Source organism: Lissotriton vulgaris, chromosome 4_1 (assembly GCF_964263255.1).
Source record: "Lissotriton vulgaris chromosome 4_1, aLisVul1.2, whole genome shotgun sequence".
In the NCBI taxonomy this organism is placed as follows: Eukaryota; Metazoa; Chordata; class Amphibia; order Caudata; family Salamandridae; genus Lissotriton; species Lissotriton vulgaris.
The window spans coordinates 1,458,357,005-1,458,383,895 of NC_141691.1; the positions used below are offsets into that span (position 1 = coordinate 1,458,357,005).

Below are 26,891 nucleotides of genomic sequence, written 5' to 3' on the forward strand. Positions count from 1 at the left end.
CAGCTCTAGATGCCGTGTCTGCGGCATCTAGTGCACATTTTAGAGAGGCATTAGATATTAGTTTGCCTTCCTGTATAACAGGGGTCTCCAAACCGGTCCTGGAGGGCCGGATCCATGCCAGATTTTTAAAATTAGTACATGTATCTCAATGGGGATATCCAAAAAATCTGGCATGGATCCGGCCCTCCAGGACCGGTTTGGAGACCCCTGCTGTATAAGGTCTGTTGCCTTATCTTTATACTGGTCTGGCAGGTGCTCAAGTAGTTTCTCTAATTGATCATAATGAGCCCTGTCGTAACGAGAGAGGAGGGCTTGTGTATTTGCTATATGCCAAATATTTGTAGCTTGTGCAGCTATTCTTTTACCTGACACATCAATAATTTTGGATTCCTTGTCAGGTGGGGGCGCTTCACCAGAAGTTTGAGAGTTTGCCCTCTTCCTAGCATTGGACACAACTAATGAATCTAGCGGTAAGTGTCCTTTAATGTAGACTGGATCTGTGTGTGCAGGCCTATATTTCTTCTCTATTCTGGGATTTACTATTCTAGTGCGTACAGGATCTTTAAAGATTTTTGATCATAGTCAGAATTTGAGCAGATCTTTATGAATTTTCAAATGTATCTAGGAGAAAACCTTTAATGTCATCAAAATGCATTGGCACCCCATGGTAAACAGCAGCTCTGTTTAAGAGATGACAAAAAGCAATATTATCTTATGGAGGAGAAGGTTTGGTTGGATATGACTGGGGATCAGGAATGTTGGGCACATTTTGTGGGTTTGTAAAATCCCATGGTACCATTTTTGGGTTAGAAAAATCCCATAAACCCTCATCTACAGGGTATGAATCAGGTTCTCCTATATCCTCCCTCCACCTATATCGTATTCATCATCAGTATGCTGAGGTAAATCTGATGGTACTGGAGAATGTATAGGAGAGATTTGAGGAAGAACAGGAGAGGAAGGAGGTATAGGAGAGGGAGGGTGCATAGGAGATGTAGCACAGTCCTTTTTCTTGTCAGGTACTACAGGTGTGGGTGGAGTATCTGCTGGCCTCTTTTTGGGAGGTACAGCACCTACATGGCCAGTCTTTGGGTTTATGTAGATCTTCTTTTGTCGAGGATCTGGTGTAAAAAGTACTTCCTCATCTACAACTTTCTTAGGCGTCGATTTTTTCGGCTCAGGTGGAGATTGCCTTGTATCCTTAGCCTTGGGAGGTGGTAAAACGTCCTGTGGTAAAGTTTTCGGTGCCGAAGGTGTTGTTTTCGGCTTGTTAGGCGTGGTAGAGGGTTTATGAGCCTCGGAATCAGGTCTCGTGGGTTTCGGCACTGAAGAGGGTGTTTTTGGTGCAGAAGCTGGTCTCGTCGATGTCGAGGCGTCAGACGCTGACTTTGCATCTTTATATTTAGAAGTGGACGGCTTTGGAGCCGGGACTTTTTTCGGTTTCGGCACTGGTGCAGTTTTAGGTTTTGGTGCCGGTAAGTCTTTAGGCTTCGGTGCTGAAGGTGGCTTTGGTGTCGAAGGATCTTTGGGTTTTGGTGCCGAAGGAATAGGTGGAATAGGCACATGCGGCTTGCTCGGTGTCGAAGCACCGGAATGCTTAGTTAGTTTCTTCGGAGCTGGGCCGGAAGGCGGGGCTTTTGAAGCAGGTATTTGGTCTCGACTGGGACCTTTGGGCGGAGTGCTGACCTTTGCCTTCGGTTTGGGCTGTGTATGTGGTGCAGGGGCGGTAGTACTCACGCGCTGACCCGATGGAATGGAGTCATCTGAGTCGTCTGCCTCTGATACGATCTGGAGATAAAGCGAATCCTCTTCGGGGAAGAGTGGAACTTTGTCGAAGAAAACTTCTGGTTCTGGGGGTGATCTTCTCATTTCGTGTCGACGGGCCCTCCGATCCCGGATACTTTTCTTCGATCGGAATGAGGCACAAGCTGTGCAGGTGGACTCGTCGTGTTCCGGTGATAGACAGAGGTTGCAAACCTCGTGGTGGTCGCTATGTGGGAACTTTGCTCGACATTTCGGGCATCTTTTGAACGGAGGTCTGTCCATGAGGTGTAGGCCACGCGGTGTCGATAGGCCCAATGGCCCGCGTCGATGACCGGAATGGAGCGGATGACGTAGAAAGTTATTGTACTCTATGTCGAAAGTAGTTTACGAAGTTTTTGCGCTTCGAAGTTGCTGAAAAGTGTTTTTCTAGCCGGAGCGGAGAAACTTTCATCCGAACCCAGTGGCGGAAAAAAACAATCTAACGATGGAGCCGATGCCCATGCTCAGTATTGTCCAAGGGAGGAGTCACCTATCTCGTGACTACAAAGACTTCTTCCAAGAAGACAACAACCTGCAATCATCTGAGCCCAACACCAGGTGGCGATCTAATGCAAAGTGTACAATCTGCTGCTCATATGCCTCGAACATAGAACTTATAATACCTAAACAATGTACAATGAAGATCAAAATATGTACAACTTAAGGAAATTCTATATGAAACAACGATGTAAATACCCTAGTAGTCTACAGAGATGTTTACACAACTACTATGCTTCTATGGTATAATTATTAAGTAATATTTACCTTCATGTGGGAAATGTGAGTTGCATGCTTAAGTTTAAAGTAAAATATAATTTAGCGTATTTCATTGGCATTTCTTTAGTCGTAATCTGAAACTGTCTTAATAGAATTACTGTTACTATTTACATTCAAGTTTCCTTTGCAAGATCCCTACTTTTCTTTTGTGCATTCACATTACACTGTATACTATTATAATTATTATTAAATAATATTATTAATTACCAGGGCTTGACATGAAAACAAGCTACTTACGAAGGAAATGCTCACTTAAAGTATGATCTGTGTACATACGTGCACTGTAATATTTCTCGTGTTTTTTTCCTATAAAATCATGTGTTTCGCATTTTAATTTAACACTTTTGAAAACAAAAATAAAATATTTTCTTTAAAAAATAATGCTTGGGGGCGTGGCCAAGATGGTGACCTGAACGGACGGAAGATCGAGAGGCTCCCCGCCCCTCGGTCTCCTGTTGTGACCCTTGCACAGCGCTTCGGCCCCCGACGAGTGAACCCTGAAGTTAAGAGTCACTCCGAGTACCTGTTGACCGTCCCAGAAGCGTTTTGGAAGAGGAGAGTCTTACTCTCGAGCACGGGAGACCGAAGGGACGTGACCGCCGCATGGCGGCGGTCCGGGCCGCGGCACCGTGACATTGCTCTGCTGCCTGCAGGGCCCTGAAGAGAACGTTGTCTGCAGTACAGAGCAGAGGACACCCATTGAGAAGCAAGGAGAGCTCGGGTGCGGAGAGTGACGGAGCGAAGCTACCGCTGAGGCTCGCAGGTGGAGCTGACGGCAGCGGCGGAGGTGACGGTTCGGGGGAGACATCAAACTTGAGCCCCGGGCTTTGGGCCTTCGCTGGGGAGGCACAGAGCGGCCTTGCTGGCCAGCATCACCCGGCCCTGTGTGGCTAGCACAATTGTGACTGACTGCCGGTCAGCTTCGCTGTCCTCGTCCTTGCTTTGGCGACGGAAGGCCGCCAGCAGAAGCACGTACAGCCCCGTCGCGGGAAGCGCGAAACCTGAGCCCCAGGCTTTGCGGCCTACAAATCGGGGCGCCAACCAGATGGACCCGGCCCTGGCCCCCTGCACAGCGGAGCCAGCGCGGGGAGAGGAGGCAGAGGGGTGACCGCATGTAGGGAGGCTGCGAAGGCACCCTTGTAATAAGGGAATTAGCAAAAGAGACCGCCAGCGGCAGTACGAGTGGCCCGGCCGAGGGCAACGCGACACTTGAGCCCCAGGCTTTGCGGCCCATCACCCGGAGCATCCAGCGGTCTGGTCTGGTCCCAACCCCCTGCACAGTGGAGCTAAGACGACGGGGTGGGGTAGTGGAGTGACCGCACTTAATGACAGCCGGAATTGAGGCCGGGGGCCGCTGGCGAGGCGGCGGAGACCCGGCAGCTGCGGGCGCGAAAACTGAGCCCGAGGCTTTGCGGCCTGCCCCGGAGGAGACGCACTTGACCTTGCCGGACTGGCGCCACGCGGACACACACAGGGCGGCACGCTCCATGGCGCACCGAGCCATATAGCAGGGGGCTGGCTAGTGGAGGTGGAGGCAGAGGAGCCGGGGTCGTGACGTGGAACCCAGTGTTGACACCCGAGAGACTGGAGCCGGGAGCTGAACAGGTGCCTGCCTCTGCCCGGCGCCCGGGCCACTAATCTGCGAGGTGAGGAGAGCAGGGGAGGGGGTGGCCCCGAGAGCCCCTACGCCACTTGAGGACTTGCTTGGGGAAGGCCCTCTGGGCGCCGCTTTTATTTTGGCAGGTGCGGCTCCTGGGGCTCAATCCAAACTGCTACAAAGAGGAGCCGGGGGTGAGACAGAACTTTGAGAGGCTTAGTCGAGGCGGTGATTGCCGCGGAGTGCCCAGGAATGCAAACGCTACTTGCAAGTATGCATCTGTTCTTGGCATGTAGGGCTGCTGACATTCATATCTGTGCATAGATCGCCACCTAGTGTTGGGTCCGGATGATTGCACATTGTTGTCCTGGAAGAGTCTTCGAAGTATCACGAGATAGGTGGCTCCTCCCCTGGACTACAGTGCGCATGGGCATCGCCTCCATCCCCAGATTGTTTTTAGCCATTGGCAGAGATGGAGTGAAGAATGTGAGTGATGACCATGCTATGGGCATATGTATGTAAATGAATGAATTCTGCAGCTGCTACAGGCGCCGGGGAGGAGGGTGGGCGATATGAATGTCAGCAGCCCTACATGCCAAGAACAGATGCATACTTGTAAGTAGCATTTGCAGTTCGAGGCATGTGGGCTGCTGAATTCATATCTGTGCATAGAATACATAGCAGTCCCTCCATTAACGGCGGCCGCCCGTGCCAGCTGCAGCAGTCTGAAAAAGCGTTTTTAGAACAGCCTGACCAACAGCTGCCTGTTGTTTGGAATGCACGTCTACACAGTAGTGTTTAGTGAAAGTATGTGTGGTAGACCATGTGGCTGCTCTACAGATATCCTCTAAGGGAATGTTACCTAGGAAAGCCATAGAGGCCCCCAACTTCCTGGTGGAGTGGGCCCTCGGTGGGATAGTGAGAGTGCGCTTAGCTTTAGCGTAACAGATCTGAATGCACTTCACTATCCACCTAGCAATCCCTGCTTTAGAGATAGCGTTTCCCTTGTGGTGAGTGGCAAAAGCAACAAAAAGCTGCTTGGTTTTGCGAAAATCTTTCGTCCTGTCTACATAATACATCAAGGCCCTCTTAACATCAAGGGTGTGGAGCATGCGCTCCGCCAGCGTCTCTGGGTTTTGGAAAACACCGGCAATTCGATAGTCTGGTTTAAGTGGAATTGGGATACCACTTTGGGTAAGAATTTAGGGTTAGTGCGGAGCACCACCCTGTTAGCATGTACCTGGAAGAAAGGTTCTTGGATGGTGAGCGCCTGCAGCTCGCTAACCCTCCGCAGCGAAGTAATTGCTACTAAGAACGCAACCTTCCAAGTCAGAAACTGAAGCTCACAAGAGTGCAGTGGCTCAAAGGGAGGACCCATCAGCCTTGTAAGAACCACATTGAGGTTCCATTCCGGAGCTGGTGGGGTCCTTGGTGGAATGACCCTTTTGAGTCCTTCCAGAAAGGCCTCGATAGCAGGGACCCTGAAGAGTGACAGGTGCTGTCTATTCTGGAGGTATGCTGCCATAGCAGACAGGTGAATGCGGATGGAAGAGTATGCCAGATTGCATTGATAAGGTGGAAAAGATAACAAATGATGTTTTGAATGGAAGCATCTAGCGGGTCAATATTGTGGTTAGTACAGTAGATGACAAACCTCTTCCATTTAGCCGCATAACAAGCTCTGGTAGTGGGCTTCCTTGCCTCCCGAATGATGCTCATACAATCGGGGGGAAGATTGAGGTAGCCAAACTCTAGGACTTCAGGAGCCAGATCGCCAGGTTGAGCTGTTGCGGATCTGGGTGCTGAATGTCGCCATGGCTCTGCGTCAGAAGGCTGGGAGTGAGATGGAGCCTTTGATGCGGTACCACGGACAGTTCTAGAAACGTGGTGTACCATGGTTGGCGAGCCCACGTCGGAGCAACCAGGATGAGAGTCATCGAGTGCTGCCTGAGCTTGCGTGCCACCAGCGGTATCAGAGGTGCTGGGGGAAAAGCGTACGCAAATCTGCCTGACCAGTTCATCCACATCGCATTGCCTTGTGATTGGGGGTGTGGGAATCTGGCGGCGAAGCTTTGGCATTTTGCGTTCTCCTTTGTGGCGAACAGGTCTATCTCTGGATGACCCCACCTTTGGAAGTACGGTTGGAGTACTGATGGATGTATCTCCCACTCGTGCATCTGATGGCTGTGCCTGCTGAACAGATCCGCCATTTGATTGTCCTTGCCCGGGAGATGCTCTGCCATGAGGAAGATGTTCCTCTGAATGGCCCACTTCCACATGCTCTGAGCCAGATGAGACAGCTGTGGAGAGTGTGTGCCTCCCTGCTTCTGAATGTAGTACATGGCCGTCATGTTGTCCGTCCGGATCAACACGACTTTGTTGCACAGATGTACTTTGAACGCCTTCAAGGCCATGAAGATTGCCATCAGTTCCAACACATTGATGTGCATCTTCCTTTGCTGTAGTGCCCACAGTCCCTGCACAGTCCCTGCACAGTGTAATGGAGTACATGCGCTCCCCATCCCTGGAGAGAGGCGTCAGTCGTCAGGATAATCTGTGGGACAGGCTCTTGGAATGGTCGGCCCTTGCAAAGGTTTTGTGGATTCCACCAATGCAGAGAGTTGTATGCCCGACCGCTCACCATCACTAGGTCTGTCAGTTGCCCATGAGCCTGAGTCCACTGACGTGCAAGGCACTCCTGAAGCGGACGCATATGAAGTCTCGCGTGTGGGACAATGGAGATGCAGGAGGCCATCATGCCTATCAACTGCATGAACACCTTCGCTGGAAGCGGGTGCTGGGGTCTGAATCGTTGGATCAGTGCCTGGATACTGGCGATTCTCACTGAATTCGGCTGCGCAGTGGCTGCCAGAGTGTCTATTGTCGCGCCCAGATACTGTCGTACGTGGGCGGGCTGGAGATGGGACTTTGGGTAGTTCAGAGAGAATCCCAGATCGTGCAGGAGATGAATGGTGCGTGACACGTGGTCGACGCACTGCTGTTCTGTCCTTGCTTGAATGAGCCAGTCGTCCAAGTAGGGAAAGACGTGGACGTGCTGGCGACGGAGATGCGCTGCCACAGTCGCTAGGCACTTGGTAAACACTCTCGGTGCCGTGGTGACCCCGAACGGCAGAACCCTGAACTGGTAATGCTGGTCTAAGATCGTGAATCTGAGATACTTCCTGTGGGAAGGATGCAGGGGGATATGAAAATAGGCATCTTTCAGATCCAGCGTAGCCAGGAAGTCCCCCTGTTGAAGCAGGGGAAGCACCTGCTGCAACGTGAGCATATGGAAGTGCTCCGAGAGGATGTACCAGTTCAGGGGCCTGAGGTCCAGGATCGGCCTGAGGGATCCGTCCTTCTTGGGAATCAGAAAATACAGGGAGTAAACCCCTGTTCCCCGCTCTTGTAATGGAACGAGCTCTATCGCCCCTTTTTGCAGCATGACTAGAACTTCTTGCTGCAACAAGGTCAAGTGCTCGCCTGACATAGGACGGCTCCTTGGGGGTATGTCCGGTGGAATGGACGTAAGCTCTAGACAGTACCCGTACTGGATAACAGACCTCACCCACCTGTCCGTGGTGATGGACTTCCACGCCGGCAGGAACTGCTGGAGTCTCCCCCCGACCGGTGTTGTATGGTCGGGGGGCAGTGACAAGACGTCACTGTTTGTTGGTGGCGGCGGACCTGGAGCTATTGTTGCCACGTCCCCTGCCCTTGACATTATTGCCTCTGTAACCACCTCTATTCTTGTTGTTATACGAGGCTTGGGTGTTACTTTTGTAATATTGTGTGGACTGGGATGCCTGTCCCCTTGAGGTGCCTCTGGAGTTGTAGCGGCGAAAGGAACTACCCCGAAACTGCTGACTTTGTAAAGCCCCCATTGACTTGGCAGTTTCCGTATCCTTTTTCATTTTTTCCAGTGTGGCATCCACCTCAGGGCCAAACAGGTGGTCAGGATTCACTGTTTGATTCAGAATTGTAGTTTGGATGTCGGGTTTGAACCCCGAAATTCTAAGCCAGGCATGGCGTCTAAGCAACACGCTGGTATTGATAGCCCTGGAGGCTGTGTCTGCCACATCCAGTGCACATTTGATGGATGCATTCGTAATGAGTTTACCCTCCTGAATCAGCATCTCCCCTGCCTCCTTGTATTGGTCAGGCAAGTGTTGCAGTATGGCCTCTAAGGTGTCATAATGGGCCCTATCATAACGTGCAAGCAAGGCTTGGGTGTTAGATATTCTCCAGATATTAGCTGCCTGTGCAGCAATGCGTTTGCCTGAGGCCTCAAAGATCTTGGACTCTTTGTCTGGGGGAGGAGCGTCACCAGTAGTTTGAGAGTTCGCCCTCTTCCGAGCGTTGGAAACAACCAAGGAGTCCAATGGCAAGTGTCCCTTGATATATGTAGGATCCGTGGGCGCTGCCTTATATTTCCTGTCGATGCGAGGGTTGACCACACGCGCTCGGGTCGGCTCCTTGAAAACCTCCATTGCATGTTTAAGCACCCCCTTAAGCATCGGTAGCGTTTTGACTGACTTTTCGGCTACCGAGAAGGTGTCGAATAAGAAGTCCACATCCACGGGGTTCGAGTGCAGCTCGAGGTCGTGGTTAGCAGCAGCTCTCTCTATCAGAGCATTGAAGGCCGTCGAGTCCTCAGTCGGGGACGTTTTGGCCGCAAAAAGTTGAGTGTCCTGACCCGACTGCGGGTCCTCCGTGTCGCCTCCGGCGGACCACGGAACGTGCTCCTCCTCCGGATCAGAGTACGCCGGATAGTCGTACTCGGCATCTTCCTCGTCCGCACCGGCTGCGGCGAAATGCGTCGGCGAGTGTCCTAGGGATTGTGGGGACACAGGTTCCACCAGAGCCGAAGAGTCCTCAGAGTCCCTTTTGTTTTTGAGAGGGATCTTAAAATGTTCCAACGCCGGCTCCGTCGTGATCTTCCTTTTGAGGAGCGACAGTTTTCCGGTGTTGGCGTCGATGGTTACCTCACGACGTTCCTCTTCAGCAAGCGGTTGGAGTCGAAGCTTCGACACCACCAAGGCAGCTTTCGGTGCCAAAACCTCCTTCGAGGGTCCACTCTGCTTCGGCGCGAAGGCCTTCGGCGCCGACTTGGGAGGAAAGGTGAAACGGATAGGCGTTTGCTCCTTCGCCGGCTTAGGCGTGAGCTTTGGCGCCACAGTGCCCGACGCGGGAACCACACTGTCCTTTCGAATCCGCTGGAGGGATTCCGCCACCTTCTTCGTCAAGGCCGGAGAGGGCTTGACCGGCTCGAGCGACTTCTCAGCATCGAGAGCCCGATCACCCGAATACGCCTTCTTCGGGGCCGACGCCCCATGGCTATGCGCGTCGTCGCCCTGACGCTTCTTCGGAGCCGACTTCGGGTCCACAACCCCTTTCGGAGCCGACTTCGGGTCCACAACCCCTTTCGGAGCCGACTTCGGGTCCACAACCCCTTTCGGAGCCGACGCAGCCGCGTCGGACGCTTTCGCCTTCGGCACCGACCCCGATGGCTTCGGGTCGGCCATCTTGGCGTGGCTCTTCGAGTCGGCCATTTTGGTTTTCTTGGAAGTTGACGCCTCCAGAACCTTCTTCACCAGCGCAACTTTCACTTTCGGTTCCGCACCCGAGGGTGCGTGACCAGTTGGCTTCACTTTCGTTTTCTTCGACGTAAGTGATGGTTCATAAATGTCCGTGACCGGGCCCGGAGGCGGGGACGTAGGACTCATAGTTAGATCTTGGGTAAGGCCCGAAGGCGATCCCTCGACCCGGGCCGTATGAAGGGTAGTAACCCCTGAGTCTGGTTGGGGATGCTCCTCCTCCGAGCTATCACCCATCGTGGCAAAAGCCTGATCGTCGTCCCCTACCTCGTCGGTGACTTCGTCAAAGTTCTCCGCATCCTCGTCGTAGGGTTCCCCCTCGGATGCGGGATTAGAGTCCGAACCTTGCACGTCGTCTTCTCCCTCGACAGATTCCTGGAAAATGTCATCTGGTGGGGGCGCCGTAGCCGATAATTTAGCCTGGAGCCTATTGGCCCGACGAATCTTTAAAGTCTTCTTGCTCCGGAACTTCGAACACGCCATGCAGGTGTCTTCGCGGTGATCCGGTGACAAGCAGGCATTGCACACAGGGTGCACGTCGAGGTGTGAATATTTAGAGTTACACACCGGGCACTTCTTAAACGGAGTTCGCTCCATAGCAAGAGTGTAGTGTAGGCCCGACCGCGCCGAAAGCACGTGGAAGGGCAGCAAGAGATCGGAGCTGAGAGTCTGAAAGAAACCCGTACGTAACTATACCGATGCCCAGCCTAAAGACCTTTTGGTCTCGAGTCGAATTTGGACAACTATCGGTTCCGACAGAGGGAACCGAAACACATCCGAACCCAATGGTGGAAAAAAACAATCTGGGGATGGAGGCGATGCCCATGCGCACTGTAGTCCAGGGGAGGAGCCACCTATCTCGTGATACTTCGAAGACTCTTCCAGGACAACAATGTGCAATCATCCGGACCCAACACTAGGTGGCGATCTATGCACAGATATGAATTCAGCAGCCCACATGCCTCGAACCTGTATAAACTGAGGGGATGAGGAGGCTAAGATCTACGCACTTTCCCCTGTTAGGCAGAAGGTGAGAGTGCCACTGAGGAGGGGGAGACGGTAAATCATGGCCAACGCCGGACGCAGGGGCAGACGCACCATCACAGAAATGCTGGCTAAGGGCACCCCTAAAGGAGAGAAGAGGCCGTCATCCATACCCCAGGTAGTGAAGAAGGAGGCCCCTGGATCGGGGAAGAGGAGATGCCCATCACGAAATCATTCTTGGAGACTTTATTTATTCCTTGCGCGAAGACTTCCAGGCGCTAAAGCAAGAAATGGCCGGGGAGCACCTGGAGCTAAGGCGAGATGTCGATGGATTGGGTGAACGGGTGGCAGCAGTGGAGGAAACGACGCAAGCTAGGAGCGAGGAGATCGACCTGCTGCAGCAAGAAGTTATTCGCCTGAAAGAACAGGTAGACCTCCAGGCACATAGGGAGGACCTCGAGAATCGCTCTCGGAGATACAACATCAGGGTCCGAGGCGTTCCGTCCAAAGCAGAAGGGAACAACGTCACAAGCTTCTTACAGGAGATGTTCAGGGACATTTTGGGAGAAACCAACGATTTTCCCATCCGCATAGACAGAGCGCACAGGGTGGGCATTGCGCGCCGGGCCCCTGCCCCACCGCCTGACATCCTGGCCTTCCTGCCCGACTATCCTTTGAAAGAGAGGATCCTACAAGCAGCACGTCAGAAACAGCCCCTAAGCCACCAGGGGCACCAGGTAGCATTCTATCAGGACCTCTCAGCCATCACCTTACACAAGAGGAAGACCTTCCGAGTTGCTACGTCGTTCCTCAGAGACAAAGGAGTTCCCTACTCATGCGGCCACCCCTTTAGACTGATTTTTAAATGGAAGGGGACTTTGCACCAACGTCGATCATTGCACGACACGTGTGACCTACTGGGTATTGACTCTCCCGAGGAGCCCCAGCCACTGGAGGGTGCTCTGCGATCCTCTCAAGAGAAGTCCCCACGTTCCTCGCAAGAGGGGTGGCAGCGAGTGGGCCGCAGACACTCACCCAAGCCGCCATGAAATCGGACCCTGCCACGGTGGCACAGGAGCAAGCATCGGCTATCCAGGAGGTGTTTAAGGACACAGCTGCATTCCATTGACCACATAGGGACAGGGGCTCTTCTTGCACTTTGCTTTAGCGGGTCGGGCGGGGGCTGAACGAGTCGCCACAACCACTTGCTCCTTCTTGTGTTGTTACCACAGGCCAGAACTGAGTGTTAACCGGCCTGGGACTATAGACCGATCACGGGAGTTCTTTGTTGGGGTTAGGGAGGGACGGGGAGGGGGGGTGTGGGTGTCCTGGGGTGGGGGGGGGGGGGGGTGTCCTGGGGTGGAGGTCCTGGGGTGGGGGGGGGGAGAAAGGGGGACGGGGGAGTTCTTGGGAGAGTTTGGGAAGGGGAGGAGGAAGGGCGTCCAGTGCTCAGTATTCGAACTTTGCTCCCAGATGCTACACTTGCGCAGATTGGGGGGCTACCCCTCGCGCCAAACAATCACGCGTCCCTATGCCTTGCCACGTCGGGCCTCATGCACTAGCGCTACTAGATCTCCCAAAGATCATGCCTCCCACCACCTTTAAAGTACTGACCCTCAATGCGAGGGGACTTAACAATCCTGCAAATTTTGTCATGCCTAGAAAACGTGCAAGCAGACATATGCTTATTGCAGGAGACTCATTTATTGGCGCGACTCTGCCATCGGCTGCCCTCTCGCAAATTTCCAACACAGTTCTTCTCCTCTGGCCAAACCAAGACAGCGGGAGTAGCGATCCTGGTGGCACGACACTTCAAGGGGGAGGTATTACATAAAAGTGAAGAACTTAGAGGGAGGCTGCTTGCATACCGCTTCACCTTGGGGGGGGTCTCACGTTCACGGTGGGGTCATTGTACGTCCCCAATGAGGGCCAGGAACAGTTCCTCCACTCGGCTATCACCGAAGTCACAGCCACGCCAGACAGACATTATTCTAGGGGGTGATCTAAACCTAGTCTTTGATAATATCCTAGATAGGTCAGGCCAACGCACTCACCAGGTAGGGGCGCTCTCCACTAGCAGCATTGAACGGCTGAGTCAGAGAAACACTGGCTCTTCCAGGACCAGGCCGTGGTAGGCCGCCCTTTACAGGAAATCCCCTTTCTCCGGAAAGGCCACAGGCCTGCCAATCTATATGCCTCGTCCATCACGCGAATCCCTTTGGAGGTGTGAAACGCCACTAGCGTTACCCACGGCCTCACGACTTTCCCGTCCCCGCTTACCCCGCTGGTTGATAACCCAGACTTTAAACGGGCACAGGGAAACTGACTTTTGCACACTGGAGACCTGCGGGCTGCTCATCTATAGCCCAGAAGGAGTGCTCCCATTTACACATTTTAAACAAGTATATGGCTTCCCGGAGACAGAACGGATGAGATACCTCCAAGTCAGACACTGGCCACTCCAACCACAAGTGAGGACAGACGCAGACAGACGGTTCTTACCGTATGAAAGATGGCTCCTTTCTTGCACATCGGATGCTAAACTCATATCTGACCTTTACAAGATGCTGCAGACACCACAGACGCATATCTATAACCCTGGCAGGGAACAATGGGAGAGAGAACTAGGCAGGGTTCTTAGGCATAAAGAATGGGAAAATATATCTTATAGAGCACAACATTCCGCATACCACATTGGGCTCACAGAGACACTCATGAAAATAACAACATATTGGTACTACACTCTGGAAAGCCTGCACAAGATGGATCATGGCAAAGAAAAACTCTGTTGGCGGGGTAGCGGCCAGGTTGGCAACCTGGTACACCTGTTGTGGGAATGTAATCATTTCCAATCGTACTGGACACAGGTGCTGGATGATGTGGACAACCACTTCCAAATGGAACTTCCACGCTTCCCAGCATATGTGTTATTAGAGCTTCCTAACCCTCTAACGTATCCCTTATGCTCCCGCAAAGGACGTCAAATAGCCATTGCACTGGGATCCGCGATGCAAATCATCCTCGCACACGGGCGCACCGACACAGCCCCTTCCATCACTGGCTGTCTGCACAAGTTGTGGCATGTGTTGGGCATGGAAAAACTATCGCTCACCATGGCGGGGGAAGGAGATCAATACGAAGAGCTCTGGCAACCATTTCGATCTCTCTTGATCACCGAGTTCAGAGAAATCACCTGTCCTAGGTACCTCCGGCTGTTGAGGCTCACGGAGCCAAAAGAGGTAGACCCTTAAGGCGGAAATGGAGGGGGAGACAAATTGGACGGGAGAATCTGGGAAACTGGGGGTGATTGTGAGCACTGGACCGGGGGGGAGGGACGGCTGTTGGAGTGGGGCAGGATTTTCTTCATTTTGTTGTTATAACCTATCTAGGCATTTCAGTGGCTGGGGGTTTATCAGAATGTATTTTGGAGATCGCAACGTACCTACATTGAACCCCATTTCCTTTTATGTCACTTTACCAGTATTTGCCCCGAAGGTGAATGTTGTACTTTTTGGTATTTCTTTCTGTATTGCTTTCAATAAAAAATAGTTAAACCATAAAAAATAATGCTTATTTTAATGCAGTAACACACAGATTTAGATCAAACTTCAATGTAATTGTGAAAAATCAGAACTGTGTTGCTTTTAGTAGGAAGCCTTCTTTTCAAGATGGTTTCAACATTGATTAAATAGTGCCTTTCAGATGCTGAAAACAATGTACTTGGGCGCAGGCTGAATATTAAACCTAATGGCCTAACAAAGACTATGAAGCACTCATCAGGCTGACCCAAGATGTTATCAACACTATCTCAAAATGGTGGGTGACAGAATGTAGGTAGCACTCAGAAAAAAACATCTTGGTCATCCACATGCAGTATTTTTGTTCCTAGCCACTCTCTATTCTTTGGGGTTTTTTTTGCTGAAAGGAAATGGCAGCAGAACAACTCTTAAAAACATCACAAATGGAGAGGAACACTTTTCAATTATATTTCAAAAACTTTTATTGCTCTTCCTGTTAATGAACAATATTCCAGCCAACAGAATACTCACTTCTTCAGGGCCAAACATTTATATCAATAGTGTTTTTCATTTTTGCAAGAGGGTTTTCCCTTAATCCTAAGGTATTCTAAAATCTTTAATACTTTCGGAAGACTGTCCTTTTGAAAAAAAAAAGCCTCTTTTCCCTGGCTTAGAGGCTTGTGATTTGCTGGTGTTCGCAAGGAGGTACAAAGTTAAGAAAGGATTTTTATTAAGGACACTGTTCCCAAAGTATTGAGCTTCAAGGAAGAACAGAAGGATTAAGGGACAGCCGTCATGCAAAAATTAAATCTGTTATTGATATAAACATCAGGCCCTGAAGATGCGGGTATTTTGCGAAACACTTAATGGGGGAAATATTTTTCATTTAAAGGAAGAGCAATAATGTTTTTTAACTTACTTGAATGGTATGCCCCTCAATGTTTTACGTTTATATTTTGACAACATATCAGTCTGGAAAAACTGGTATAACAGAAGGGAACCCACCCCACCGGGCTGAGAGTTGTGTAACCCTGGTTTAGAATAACAGCAGTACAACACTGCCTGCCAATCCTAAACACAGAGCCTCGAATTCTCTAAATTAATGGTCTTTTTTCCTTCCAAACAAGTGACAGTGCTCCAATGAAATGTGCATAGTCCAAAGCAAGGTACAAGTAAAGTAAGACCGACCTTCTTCTGGATTGGACACCTCACTATAGCACCCCTCCACTAAACAAACCTAAGAAATGTCTAAACACAAACACATACAGAAAGGGAATGTAAATGTAAATGTAAATGTACATGTATTTATATAGCGCAAATCGCCCACATCGCAGGCATCTATGCGCTTGCTTAGGGAACCCGTCCTGGTATTCCCCTGTGAGATAACCCCGGCAGGGTATCCACAAGGTGAAAGCCAGGCATCCCGCCGCGAGGGGCCGTAGTGGAGATTAAGCAAGCTATTGCCCAGAGTCGCAGAGTGTGAACCCGTGAGTCGAGTAGGCACCAGAGCGAGAATTATCGAGTCCGTGGAATTATTGAGCCCAACCCCCGTCGAGGCGGGGAATTGAACCCTGGTCCAGGGCCGATCTCAGCTTCCGGGTCTGCCGCCTCTAACCCCTGAGCCACACTTCTCCACAACGGACAAGCACAAATAATAATACAAAACATGATACTCTACTTACCAACTTCGTCTCTTCACTATTAATTAAGAATTCCTTGATAACTTCCATTCCAATTGTGTCATTGACATCTATGTCCTAAATAAGAAAAATATATATTGGGTGATAACTTACATTTGTATACACACCATGTATTTCTTATTGACTCCTTGCAAACTGTTAATCAGCTACACACGGAACTAAATACCTACATTACAAAACGACACCAGAAACTAATTAAGGAACATAAATATTAGGCAGAGGAAAAAGCCTTAAAACAATTAAAGTATGGATACAATTCAAGAACACACACTGATTTCAACCTACATAAAATACAGAATGTTAAACAGTCAACCTTTCTTCAATAAAAATGCCACATTTCTAAAGTTTCAGAAACCTCTAAATAGCATGTCCTTGTAACAGAAGGCTCACGATAATGTTTTAATTCTTCCTACTGCACCAAGTAAGGACAAAGTAAAACATTGATTTTCTTAAAAGCAGCAGGTTTAACCACCAAACAAAGTGAAGCAAAAGATACTTTTTTTTTTAATTTCAAAAACATTTATTGAGAAATTGTGCGGTACATCAGTGCAATAAAAGATCAGCGATTCGTTAAGTACAGCATAGACTACAGAGGTTGGCACCTTCCTGCAACAATCTGCCCAAAACATCAACTGTCCCCTCTCCCTCGAGTGTCCTTGACGTTGGCAAGCATTCTAGCATCTCAGTCCATTCCGTAATAGACAAATCATTGAGCCGTGTAGTGCAGACAATTAACAGTGCACCATACAAAGGTCAGATAATCCAGGTTACAGAAGCACATAAACATCATAAATTCTCTCTTCAGCCCCTCTTACGTCCCTACCAGTATAGCATCATAAATCAACATTGCAGAACAACGTCAATTTCCCACCCTGACATTAACATTATACTATTCTTATCTAGCCAGTCCCATCTATGCGGCCGATGTGACACTAACGGCCCAGACTCGTCTCCAGCCTCCAAATCTGCAATGTCTGCCTTTCTCTCGCGCTCCGCTTCCTGCGCAAGCAAGTAGGAGGTGAGCGAGCCTCAAATGTCTTTCAGGCGTGATGAAGTGGGCAATAGCTCTGCATAGTAACTCATATTTTCTTGCCAAGTAGACATTGTGTGGATCCAGCATTTGAATTTGGGTGCGCGCCCTATCCCCCATCGGCATGCTACATGTCACTTTGCCAGGAGTAGCCCTATAGCAAGAATTTTTTTGTGGGGTGTGTTGATGTCGTGGGATAAACCCAACAGTGCTATCAGTATACATGGCGTCAGCTGTATCCCCAACATGTCCGAGAGGCCACCAAACATCTGTGTCCAATATGTCGCCACTAGGGGGCAACTCCACGCCAGATGCAGGAAATCCGCACTCACCTGGCCACATCGAGCACACCTATCATCATCCCTGAGGTGGTATCTGTGGAGTCTGACCGGGGTGTGGTACAGTCTATGTAAAAAGATTTAATGGATAAGTCGCAATCTGCTCTTCCCAGTGATAGCGACCGCCTGACCACAGCTGCGTTCCCATTGGTCATCTGTCAGTGGAGAGTCTAGGTCTTTATCCCATTCTTTCCTGGCTCTAATAGGGCGAGATGGGGCTGCAGCTTGTGTGTGTTTATACAGAAGAGAGATGGCATGTTTAGGGAGCCTTGACTGCAAGAACGCATGTAGAGGCTCCAATATAGGTGGTTCCTCAGGAAATGCAGGGGTGGCAGCCCTCACACTCTATCGGAGCCGGGTGTACAGAAATGTATCCATCATGGTCGGGGGGCGTGTAGTGAAAAACTGCTCTTTAGTACGAAATTGCCCTCCTATGTAGAGGTCTCCCCAAGTAGAGTAATTAAGGTCTGCAAGCATCTTTCGGCAGATGCCCTCACACGCAACCTGCAACAGGGGATTACGCAGCAAGGTCATCTTGGGAGAGTATAGCATCTGGGACTATTTTGTGCCATGCAAGAACGGTACAGTCTACCGAGGACGGATCCCTCTCTCACGCCTTCACTGCTGTGAAAATGTAAGCCGCAGGTGGTGTCGGGCCATGTAGCCATCCCCAACCGCCAAGTGGGGCATAAAGGGTGGCGGGTGGAACCAACACGTCCCAAAGTGTGCCTGCGCGCAGTAATAATAATATTCAAAATTAGGCACATCGTACCCTCCCTGATGGTAGGGCAACATCTCAGTAGGCGGATTAATGCACGCCTGCTTTCCTCCCATATAAGCCTAATGAGTTAGGAATTAAGTGTGGTAAAGAAAAAGGGACCAGGATGGTATGAAATATTAATGAAGAGGTACAACAATTTTGGTAGAAGCACCATCTTGATCAGTGAGATTCTTCCCGCCATGGAGAAGGGGAGTCGCAGCCACTTCGTAATAGAATCAGTAATCTTATCAATAGTGGTACCGTAATTAAGTCTCATTAACGCGTCCCTGTCTGACAATATGGATGCCCAGGTACTTGAGCTCTTCTAATTTCCAAACTAGTGGGTAATCTAACTGAAGAGGCTTGGTCTTATCTGTAAGTGGAAAAACCGCAGACTTGGCCCAATTAATTTGTATTTCTGATATGGCCCCAAATTTAGTGATCTCCCACAGTACCGGGTTGAGGTTGTCTTGCGTTTTTTTTTACATAAAGCGACATGTCACCTGCGTATATTTAAATAAGTAGTTGCCTGAAGGGGTATATCAGCGCCCTATCCTTATGTTGACGCAATTTAGCAGCTAGTGGCTCTATTGCCAAGGCAAATAAGATTGGGGATAAGAGGCAGACCTGGCGTGTCCCCCTGGAAACAGGAAAAGGAGGATCTAGTGCCACATAGGAGCACTGATGCTACCGGTCGGGAGTACAATAATTGTATCCACTGGAGGAAGGCAGCAGGCATTCCCATGCGATTCAGTATTCCAAGCAGGTAATCCAGTTCAAGGGAATCAAACACTTTGGTAGCGCCCAGGAACACCGCAACTGCTGAACAATTGGGGTCAATATCCCGCAGAACCGCAGCCAAGGTCCTGAGATTGTGCGAAGTGGATCGATTCAGGATAAATCCCACCTGGTCTGGCAGTGCAAGTCGCTACATCAGTAAGTTTAATCTGGTCGCTAGGACCTTAGCAAGTATCTTGGTATCACAATTTAGTAGCGACAGGGGTCAATACGAGTCACAGTGCATTAGGGGTTTCCCTGGTTTTAGAAAGGAGGTGATCAAAGCTTCCCGCATGGTTACCGGCAGGCACCCCTCCTCCAGCGTTGAATAAAATAATTCCTGCAGAATAGGGGCTAAAATTGAGGCGTATGTTTTGTAAAACTATCGGCAGTTCATCAGACCCGGGAGGCCATCCGGACTTCATTTGCATAATAGCATCGGTGATCTCAGCAAAATATAAATCTAGGCTAAGAAATCTCCGTTGGACATCTCCCAACCAGGCCAATGCAGCGCCATCCAGGTAGCCTGCCAGGTCAAGCGGGGAGCCCCTCTTGGAAGAATACAGGTCTCTATAAAAATCTCTGAACACAGTGAGTTGCTCAGGGAGGTTTCTGTGTACGATACCCTGCGAGTTATGTATCTCTGTCACATAATTGGAGAATCTAGGAGGCCGAGGCGCGGTTGCAAGAGCTTTACCCGGTCTGTCGCCTTCTCCATATATTCTTGCCATGTGTGGTCTACCCCGCAGTTTACACTCCCTTTCATCAAGTTCTTCACATTCCGTCAGTGCAGTACGTATATTGGCTCGAAGCGTGTAATCATCAGGGTTAGTGCTAAGCTCGTGTTCCAACGCCTTAAGTTTCTTTTCTGATGTTGAAAGGTCAGTGCGTAATGTTTTAAGGATCCCCAAACACTTTGGAGATGCACCTCCCCCTCACTGTAACCTTGAACGCCTCCCATACTACAGTTATGCTGGGAACGGAGTCCAAATTGCGTTCGAAAAAAGCTTGTATATCCTGCTCCATCTCTGCCTTAAATACTGCGTCCTGCAAGTGTAGAGGGTTAAGACGGCAGTTAACATACAGGGACACTTTAAAAGGGATACTCATGTCTACCACAACTGGGGAGTGGTCTGAATATGTGCGGGCAAGGTGTGTCACGCTCCCCTGCCAACCTAGCATTCCCATCGATAAGAACACAGTCAAGTCTAGCCCAGGATTTATGGACAGCTGAATAGTGTGTACCTTCCATCGATGTAGGGTGCATGTGCCTCCAGGAGTCAATCATAGAATTGTTAGCAATGAGATCTTGCAGTATCTGACGTGAGTTTGTGTAGTGTGACGGTAACACCCGGGACCTGTCCATTCGGGCTGCAATGCTGTATTAAAGTCTCCCCCCCCATAACACATAGGTAGTACCTATCTCTTGAATCTTGTTCCATAATCGGTGGCGAGCCTGGGGTTCATCAGTGTTTGGACCATAATAGTTTGCAAATGTTACATCATAAGAGTGGAGTCTTACCCAGAGAAGGCAAAACCGCCCTCCTGCATCCGTCTCCACTCAGTCAGGTACAAATGCTAGCCCCTTCATAACCAAAGTAGCGACCCCACGGGAATAGGTCCAATATGATGTGAAGCAGCGGTGTGAGGCCCACCTGGAGGCAAACATTGGTGCGGCTCAGTACCCAAGTGTGTTTCCTGCAATAACGCAACTGTAATGTGGTGTCTATCTAGGTAACCGAGCACCTGCCTTTTTTTCCTCTGATTATTTAAGCCCAGCACATTCCACGACATTACCTTGACATTCGTCGCAGCACATATATTATCTGTCTTCTTTTATACGTTCGATACATTATGCTCAGGCTTACGTCAAAAATCAATAGCAAGTGAATAATGAGCAACTTAACACTCTAGGTACGTTCCCCCTACGCACCCCCCCCCAACTCGCACACTGGCATCCCCAACTCGCCAGGTACAAAATACCATCCCACCAAAAATACTTTCATGCGTCAACTATTACTCTGCCCCTCTTCAACAAAACTATTGGGGGTATGCCCTTACAGGGGGTACACCAGGGGTACACGACCTGCCCCTTAACCTCCTTCCTCGTACCCACTCATTCCTGCGTCATAAGGCGGGCAGTGTCGGCGGGACGAAGGCAAGTCGCCGAGCATATCACGTGTCAATACAGAGCATAAAGTTATACATCCCCATGATAAGCCAGTCTATGAATAACAGAGGGCCAAGGGGAGCCAATGTAAGTTTCTGCTGAAGTGAAGCGAATCAGTCCGGGTCTGATAGTGGGGAGTGAGATCTGGAGCGTTCTTGTGATCCTGACCCTTTGGTCGCAGAATTGCGGTGTTTCTTAAGATAGTCATCCACCTGTTGTGGGTTCTGGAAGTAGTGTTGTTTTACCTGATGAGTGATATTCAATTTCGCCGGATATAACATGGCGTAGTGAATGTCCTGTGTTTGGAGCTTTTTCTGGACCGCAGAGAATTTTCGTCTGGCCTCTTGTACCGACTGGGTAAAATCTAGGAAAAACGCCAGCGTCGTGTTCTCGTAAGGCACCTGCTTCATTTCACGAGCTCTGCACAGTACCGCATCTCTGTCTCGATAGTTTAAGAAGCGGGCTATCACCGTTCGCGGTGGTGCCCTCGGAGGGCAGGCCACCAGTGATCTATGTGCTCTTTCTACCGTGAGATGCGTGGAAAAGGAGTCTCTGCCAAACAGATCTATTACCAGTTGCTCAATAAAATCCTCCATCCTGCCCACATTGGTGGATTCCACAAGGCCTAGTATGCGCGCATTGTTCCTTATGGAGCGAGCCTCCAAATCCTCGTTCTTTTCAGTGATGATCCGGAGCAGCTTATCCATTTGCGTGACCTGACCTTTGTTAGTGGTAGCACCATCCTCTAGGTCCGACACTCTGGTCTCCATTTCCTTAATCCGCGACTCATGTTGGTCAAGATTATTGACTACAGCCTCCATTCTCAGGTTCATCGTGTCCATTTTGGCGTCTATAGAGGTGAGACTTTGCTTCATTTCAAGCAGTATAGCTTTCCAATCTTCTTCCGGCGCATTCGCGGCGTCAGACTCCGCTATTTCCGCAGAATCCGACCTGGACGTTTTTCGTGTCTGAAACTGAATCTTTGTTTGTTTGGCGTCGGTGCGCCCCATGTTTTAAGCCAGTGGAGGGTAGACAGCGACCGCATGCAAGGCCTCCACAGAAGAGTCTGGTAAATCAGTCTTGCGCAGTGCTCCGCGGTGTGGCCTAAGCAATTATGTCTATTCAAGGTTCAGTGCGGTGCAGCCCAGTAGGTCCTGCGTCCCAATATCCTCACCTGAGGCATTTGAAATGCATCCCAATCCATCCCAGTTCGTCCCCAGTTAGGTGCAGGTGCGTGTTCGGCGAGGTCCCAAAGGTCAGTAGAGCTGGGTGTCAGCAACAGTTACCCAGGCGGCACCCTAATGTAATCTAACAGCCCATGGAGCAGGCGCCAGCAATTGAGGAGCCCTGGAACCTAGGCTTTCAGGGTGTTTGTCCAATCGCCAAGTTTTCACTTGTAAGTGTCTCTTGCAATCGGGTGCCGTCACTAGGGGCACCAGCACACATCGCAAAATGGCCGTCAGAATTCGGGGGTGCAGCCACCTCTGCCCAAGCGTGTTACCGGCTCACAATGGTCGCAGGGGAGTGCAGCAGCACGTTACGGGCATCCAGCAGTGTTCAGACGCTTTCCGCGGGCAAACCGGCCTCGGGGCCCTGAGTGTTGATCCTCGGGTTCAGCCGCGCTGGCAGAACAAAATGGCGGCAGCTCTCCTCCTCCGCCAGAGCAGGTATGCAAAAGCGATCGTGGAGTGAGGGAATGTATGCCCCAGGTAGTCCTGCTAATCAGGCGCTCACAGCTGCAGTGTTGATGTAGGGCTCCTTTAACCTCCAGCTGCGTCACCCGGTCCGCAAACAACGAGCTCTGCCCGCTCGGCGTTTGCGGACGAGGCAGCAGATCACACACCGGGAAGGGGGTGTTCTCAGCTTGTTGGCGTCGCCGTTCACCTCTCTCACACATCGGCGCTCAGCCGCCGCCGGTATTGCCACGATCCGCAGCTTGGGCCCTCCTGTGCCTCTCTCCGGCGGCCTTGGTCTTGCCTAGTGAGCACAGCCGCGTCTTCACCTCCACGCCAAGCTGCAGAGCTTGCTGCAGATTACCGCGTCCAACACAGCGGTTATTTGTCAGCCCAGCCTCGAAAAAAAGGTATCTTCAGGTTCAGCGTGATGGAGGCTTTCAGTGGTGATGTTAGCTGATTACATTTGCCATTCAGGATGAGGATGAAGGATGATTATTAGCTCGGCTGGGCTGGAGCCTCACCGGTGTGCGGCCATCTTGGTAGTGCGCCACCTAGCGCCCCCGTGTAGCACAAGATACTTGCCATAAATCTGCCAGCTCCACTTCCGGCAAGCATCCATCCCATACACTATGTGGTGATATCATTTCCGCCAGTTCTGAATCCAAGAGGAATTGATACCAAAGTGCCAACTCTTTTTCCTTGCCGTTGTGATCTGAAGTTCCAGCTCCATTTGTTTTGAGTCACTGTGTGGCCCATTTCGACTCTTGAGGCAAGCACTGATCTGGTAGATTTTAAATCTAGATATTGCCCTTTTTGTTTTGTCATGCCAGTAGCTCCCAGTTAATTTTTGTCCAATGTCTACCAGTTGACCCCACTGCTTAACATTTGACTGTTTTAGTGGTTTAGCTAGAATATCTGATAAATATTCCGGGGTATCTGGAGAATCCCATATGGGAGACAGTTTGCTGTAATAAGGTACCCTTAGAATCTATCTGATCTCGTACCACGTACTTGCCGCTAACTGGAGGCATTTTAGTCTGACTTTTTCAAAAAAATGTGGGGCCCTATACTTATAGAGAAGCCCTCCTTAGATAATCCCACCAGCATGGTTTTAAACATAACCCCTATTAGAGATTCATTGGGTCGTTGTGGAAGCATTCTATTGTTTTTAAGTTAGAATGCCCAACAATAGATCTGGAGGTCAGGGAGACCCATGCCTCCCACTCCCGCTTTCCATCTCAGCTTTTTCCATGAGAGGCGTTTTTTTCTGCAAGCCCATATAAAGGAGGAAATGTTTTCACTGCAGCTCTAGGAGTGTTTTTTTCTCAAAGTGCAACGGGATATTATCAAAGAGAAAGGGGAGTTTCTGCAAGATGGACATTTTCACCAAATTAATCCGGCCATAGATCATAAGTGGAAGGTTCTGCCATCTTTTAAGTAAAATATCTATCTCCTTTCCTACTCGTTCCAGATTAACTGCAACTATGTTCTCAAGGTCTCTAATTATTTTAATCCACAAATATCTCAATTCCCCCACGCATTTTATTTCTCCACCTTCTTGGTTCCAAGCCATTACTTCTGTTTTTTCTTTGTTTGCCGTATATCCCGCCAGTTTACCAAATTCCCTCACTTCTGCCATAAGATGTGGTAAGGTGGCTACTACATCAGAGGTATAAACTATGAGGTCATCAGCATGAAGCGAGATCTTCCTGGAGTATGCCCCAATCTTAAAATATTTAATTTATTCATTTAACCTTAAACTTTGAGCTAAAGGCTCTATGTGGAGATCAAATAATGCAGGGGACAAACGACAACCTTGTCTTGTAACTCTCTCGATTCTCACAGGAGACAGAGTATCATTTACAAGAATCTTTGCGGTTGGAGCTCTATAAATTTAAAACAATGTTTATCATTTGGGCTCCATTTTTAGGTCGAGCTTCGACTGACCTGTTGTATCTTCTTCTAGGGGATCTGGCCCATTCACAAATTGACATTTGTATTTTCATGTGGCATTCAGAAATGCTGCCATGTTATTGGTGCATTTCTTTAAATGTCCCTCCTTTGGGTGATTATCTCTTTTTACGGTGATTTCACTTAGAGAAAATGTGAGTTGGACATCACACTGTACAGCGAGTGATGGCCCCTCCTCCTGTTTGGGCATTGTATTCAGGGTAGCACCTGTTCGACCCGACGAGTTAACAATGCCCATCCAAATGCTCCAATATCTTCCGGTCCAGTTAGCGCCATTTAAAACTGCAAAAATCAATTCTGTACATAACTACTTAGTCCGTCCTCTACCTCCGTCTTGGTGTTTAAGCGAACGGCCATGCCTCTTCTCCCAGAAGGATTTCGCATTGGCCGCATCTCACTTTCTACAGTGAGATCTGTTTTGGACTGGGGCTTATATGTAAATGGAGCTAGTGCCGATTCATGTTTTTCAATATAATACTAGCAAGATGGCGGTGGTGAGAGGTGCCTCCGCTGAACTCCGACTTCCAGGATGACGTGGTGAATGCCCCAAGCATGCCACCCAGCTAGAATTGATTTGCTGGAACCACTTCCTTTAACACTCTACCCAGTCCTCTTGAGGTAATTTAACTTGCTTTTAAAAAACACCAAGGTCATATAATCCTAAAGATATAGCAGTTCCCTCTAATCTAAACGACTCTTTAAAAACACTTTTTAATGTATTAAATTATGTTGCCATGCTTGTTGCACCCTGACCTTTATAGCCGAGAGCCAGACTTATTTTAAAGAGGCATTAAGAAGGTAGCCCAGCCTCCTGCAATTTTTTCATGAGTGAAACAGATACAACCGCTTGGGGAAAAATTATTTTTTTTGCAGCTCCTTTCTAGGTAGTAAGCCATTGTCCAAAAATAACTTTCGAGCCAGGCAGCTCATGAATGCGGACGCCATGGTACCTCCACCAATTCCGGTGGTGCATTTTCTTTTAAAGGCCATACTTTGAAAGGGAGAAATTGGCATCTTGTCAAACCTCCCACCCAGACATCCGAAGCTATAACTCTGTGGAAAGACATGGAACTTTGGCAAGGGCAGTTAGAGAATTCTTCCATGCTTTCAAAAGTCACCAGCGCATTGCTTCTGATTGGTAGGGCAGCTGATGTGTTCATCAGAGGATTATTCACTACATATTTTCTTGGTTTTCCATTTGTACAGCAATATTATGGGCACCATGAATAGGGAAATCGCTGAGATTCTATGTCAGGACCGGAGGCGAGGATTATGCTCAATTCTCTCTTCGCTTTATTCCAAATTTTATCTACAGCAGCTTTTTAATAAACCAACAACAACTACATTTCCCATAACACTCGGGAAAAGAAAACAGTCTCAATCAAGTCCTTCTTCAATTTCCATGAAAGGTCTTCCATAAATCATCCTGCAACTTCATGCACTTCCTCTTCCTTCGCTGCTCAGCAGCTAGAGATAAGTGCATTTGGTTTTTCTCTTATCGATTGTGTGGGGAATGTTCTGTTACTGGCTACGCTATTGTTAGCAAGGGTTTTTTTTTCTCCCTGACAGATTCCCTACTCGCCGCGGAAACGCTAGCGCGCTCCTTACGCGGCTGCCCGTTTCTTCATGTGTGCGGCGTAGTCCTCCGACCGCTAGAGGCCGCTGTGGGGGCGTCGCGACTGGGGTCCCGGAGCGCGGTGACAGATTTGACAAAGAAGCAGACGTGCGCCGGTCACCCTTATAGTGAGAGCACGGCCCGCTGAAATCGCCAAGTTCGTTTGGGCCTGTAATACTGTTTGCCCTTGCTTAAACGCCCGCTCTGCGGGTCGGTAGTGGTGCGGTACACCAGGGGGTTCGATCCCTGTCACGCCCGAGCCCAAGAGGTAAGGTAAGTATCTGAGGAAGGGATACCTTGCTGAGGCCCCTCGGACACCCTGTCAGGCGGGGATTCCCAGTGGATTACGAGGGAGTGGGTGTCCCTGGGCGGCGAACCCCGTGAATTAGAGCCTTTGGCCGGCAGATATTCCTGAGAGACCCTCAGCCCCATACAGTTTCACCGCGTGTAGCGGTAGGTGTGCTCCTTGGTGTGTGACAGCCACAGTAAAGTGGGGACACGGTGCCCAGGTTTGTGCGGACAGGTTTCTTGGCGCAGTGTACGCTATGGAGCATGAGTATTACGAGGAAGAAGATTCC

The 26,891-nt window shown here is 49.7% G+C and overlaps 1 protein-coding gene across 3 annotated transcripts in view; it reads right to left on the reverse strand.

Annotated features, from left to right (window-relative positions):
- TRAPPC8 (trafficking protein particle complex subunit 8) overlaps positions 1 to 26,891 on the reverse strand; it is a 1,294,567-nt gene that overhangs the window by 397,817 nt on the left and 869,859 nt on the right. For all 3 annotated transcript variants that reach the window (XM_086965686.1, XM_086965689.1, XM_086965688.1), the window contains one exon: positions 15,959 to 16,033. In XM_086965686.1, the coding sequence (XP_086821812.1) occupies positions 15,959 to 16,033 (75 nt within the window). The remainder of the gene's footprint in view (positions 1 to 15,958; positions 16,034 to 26,891) is intronic.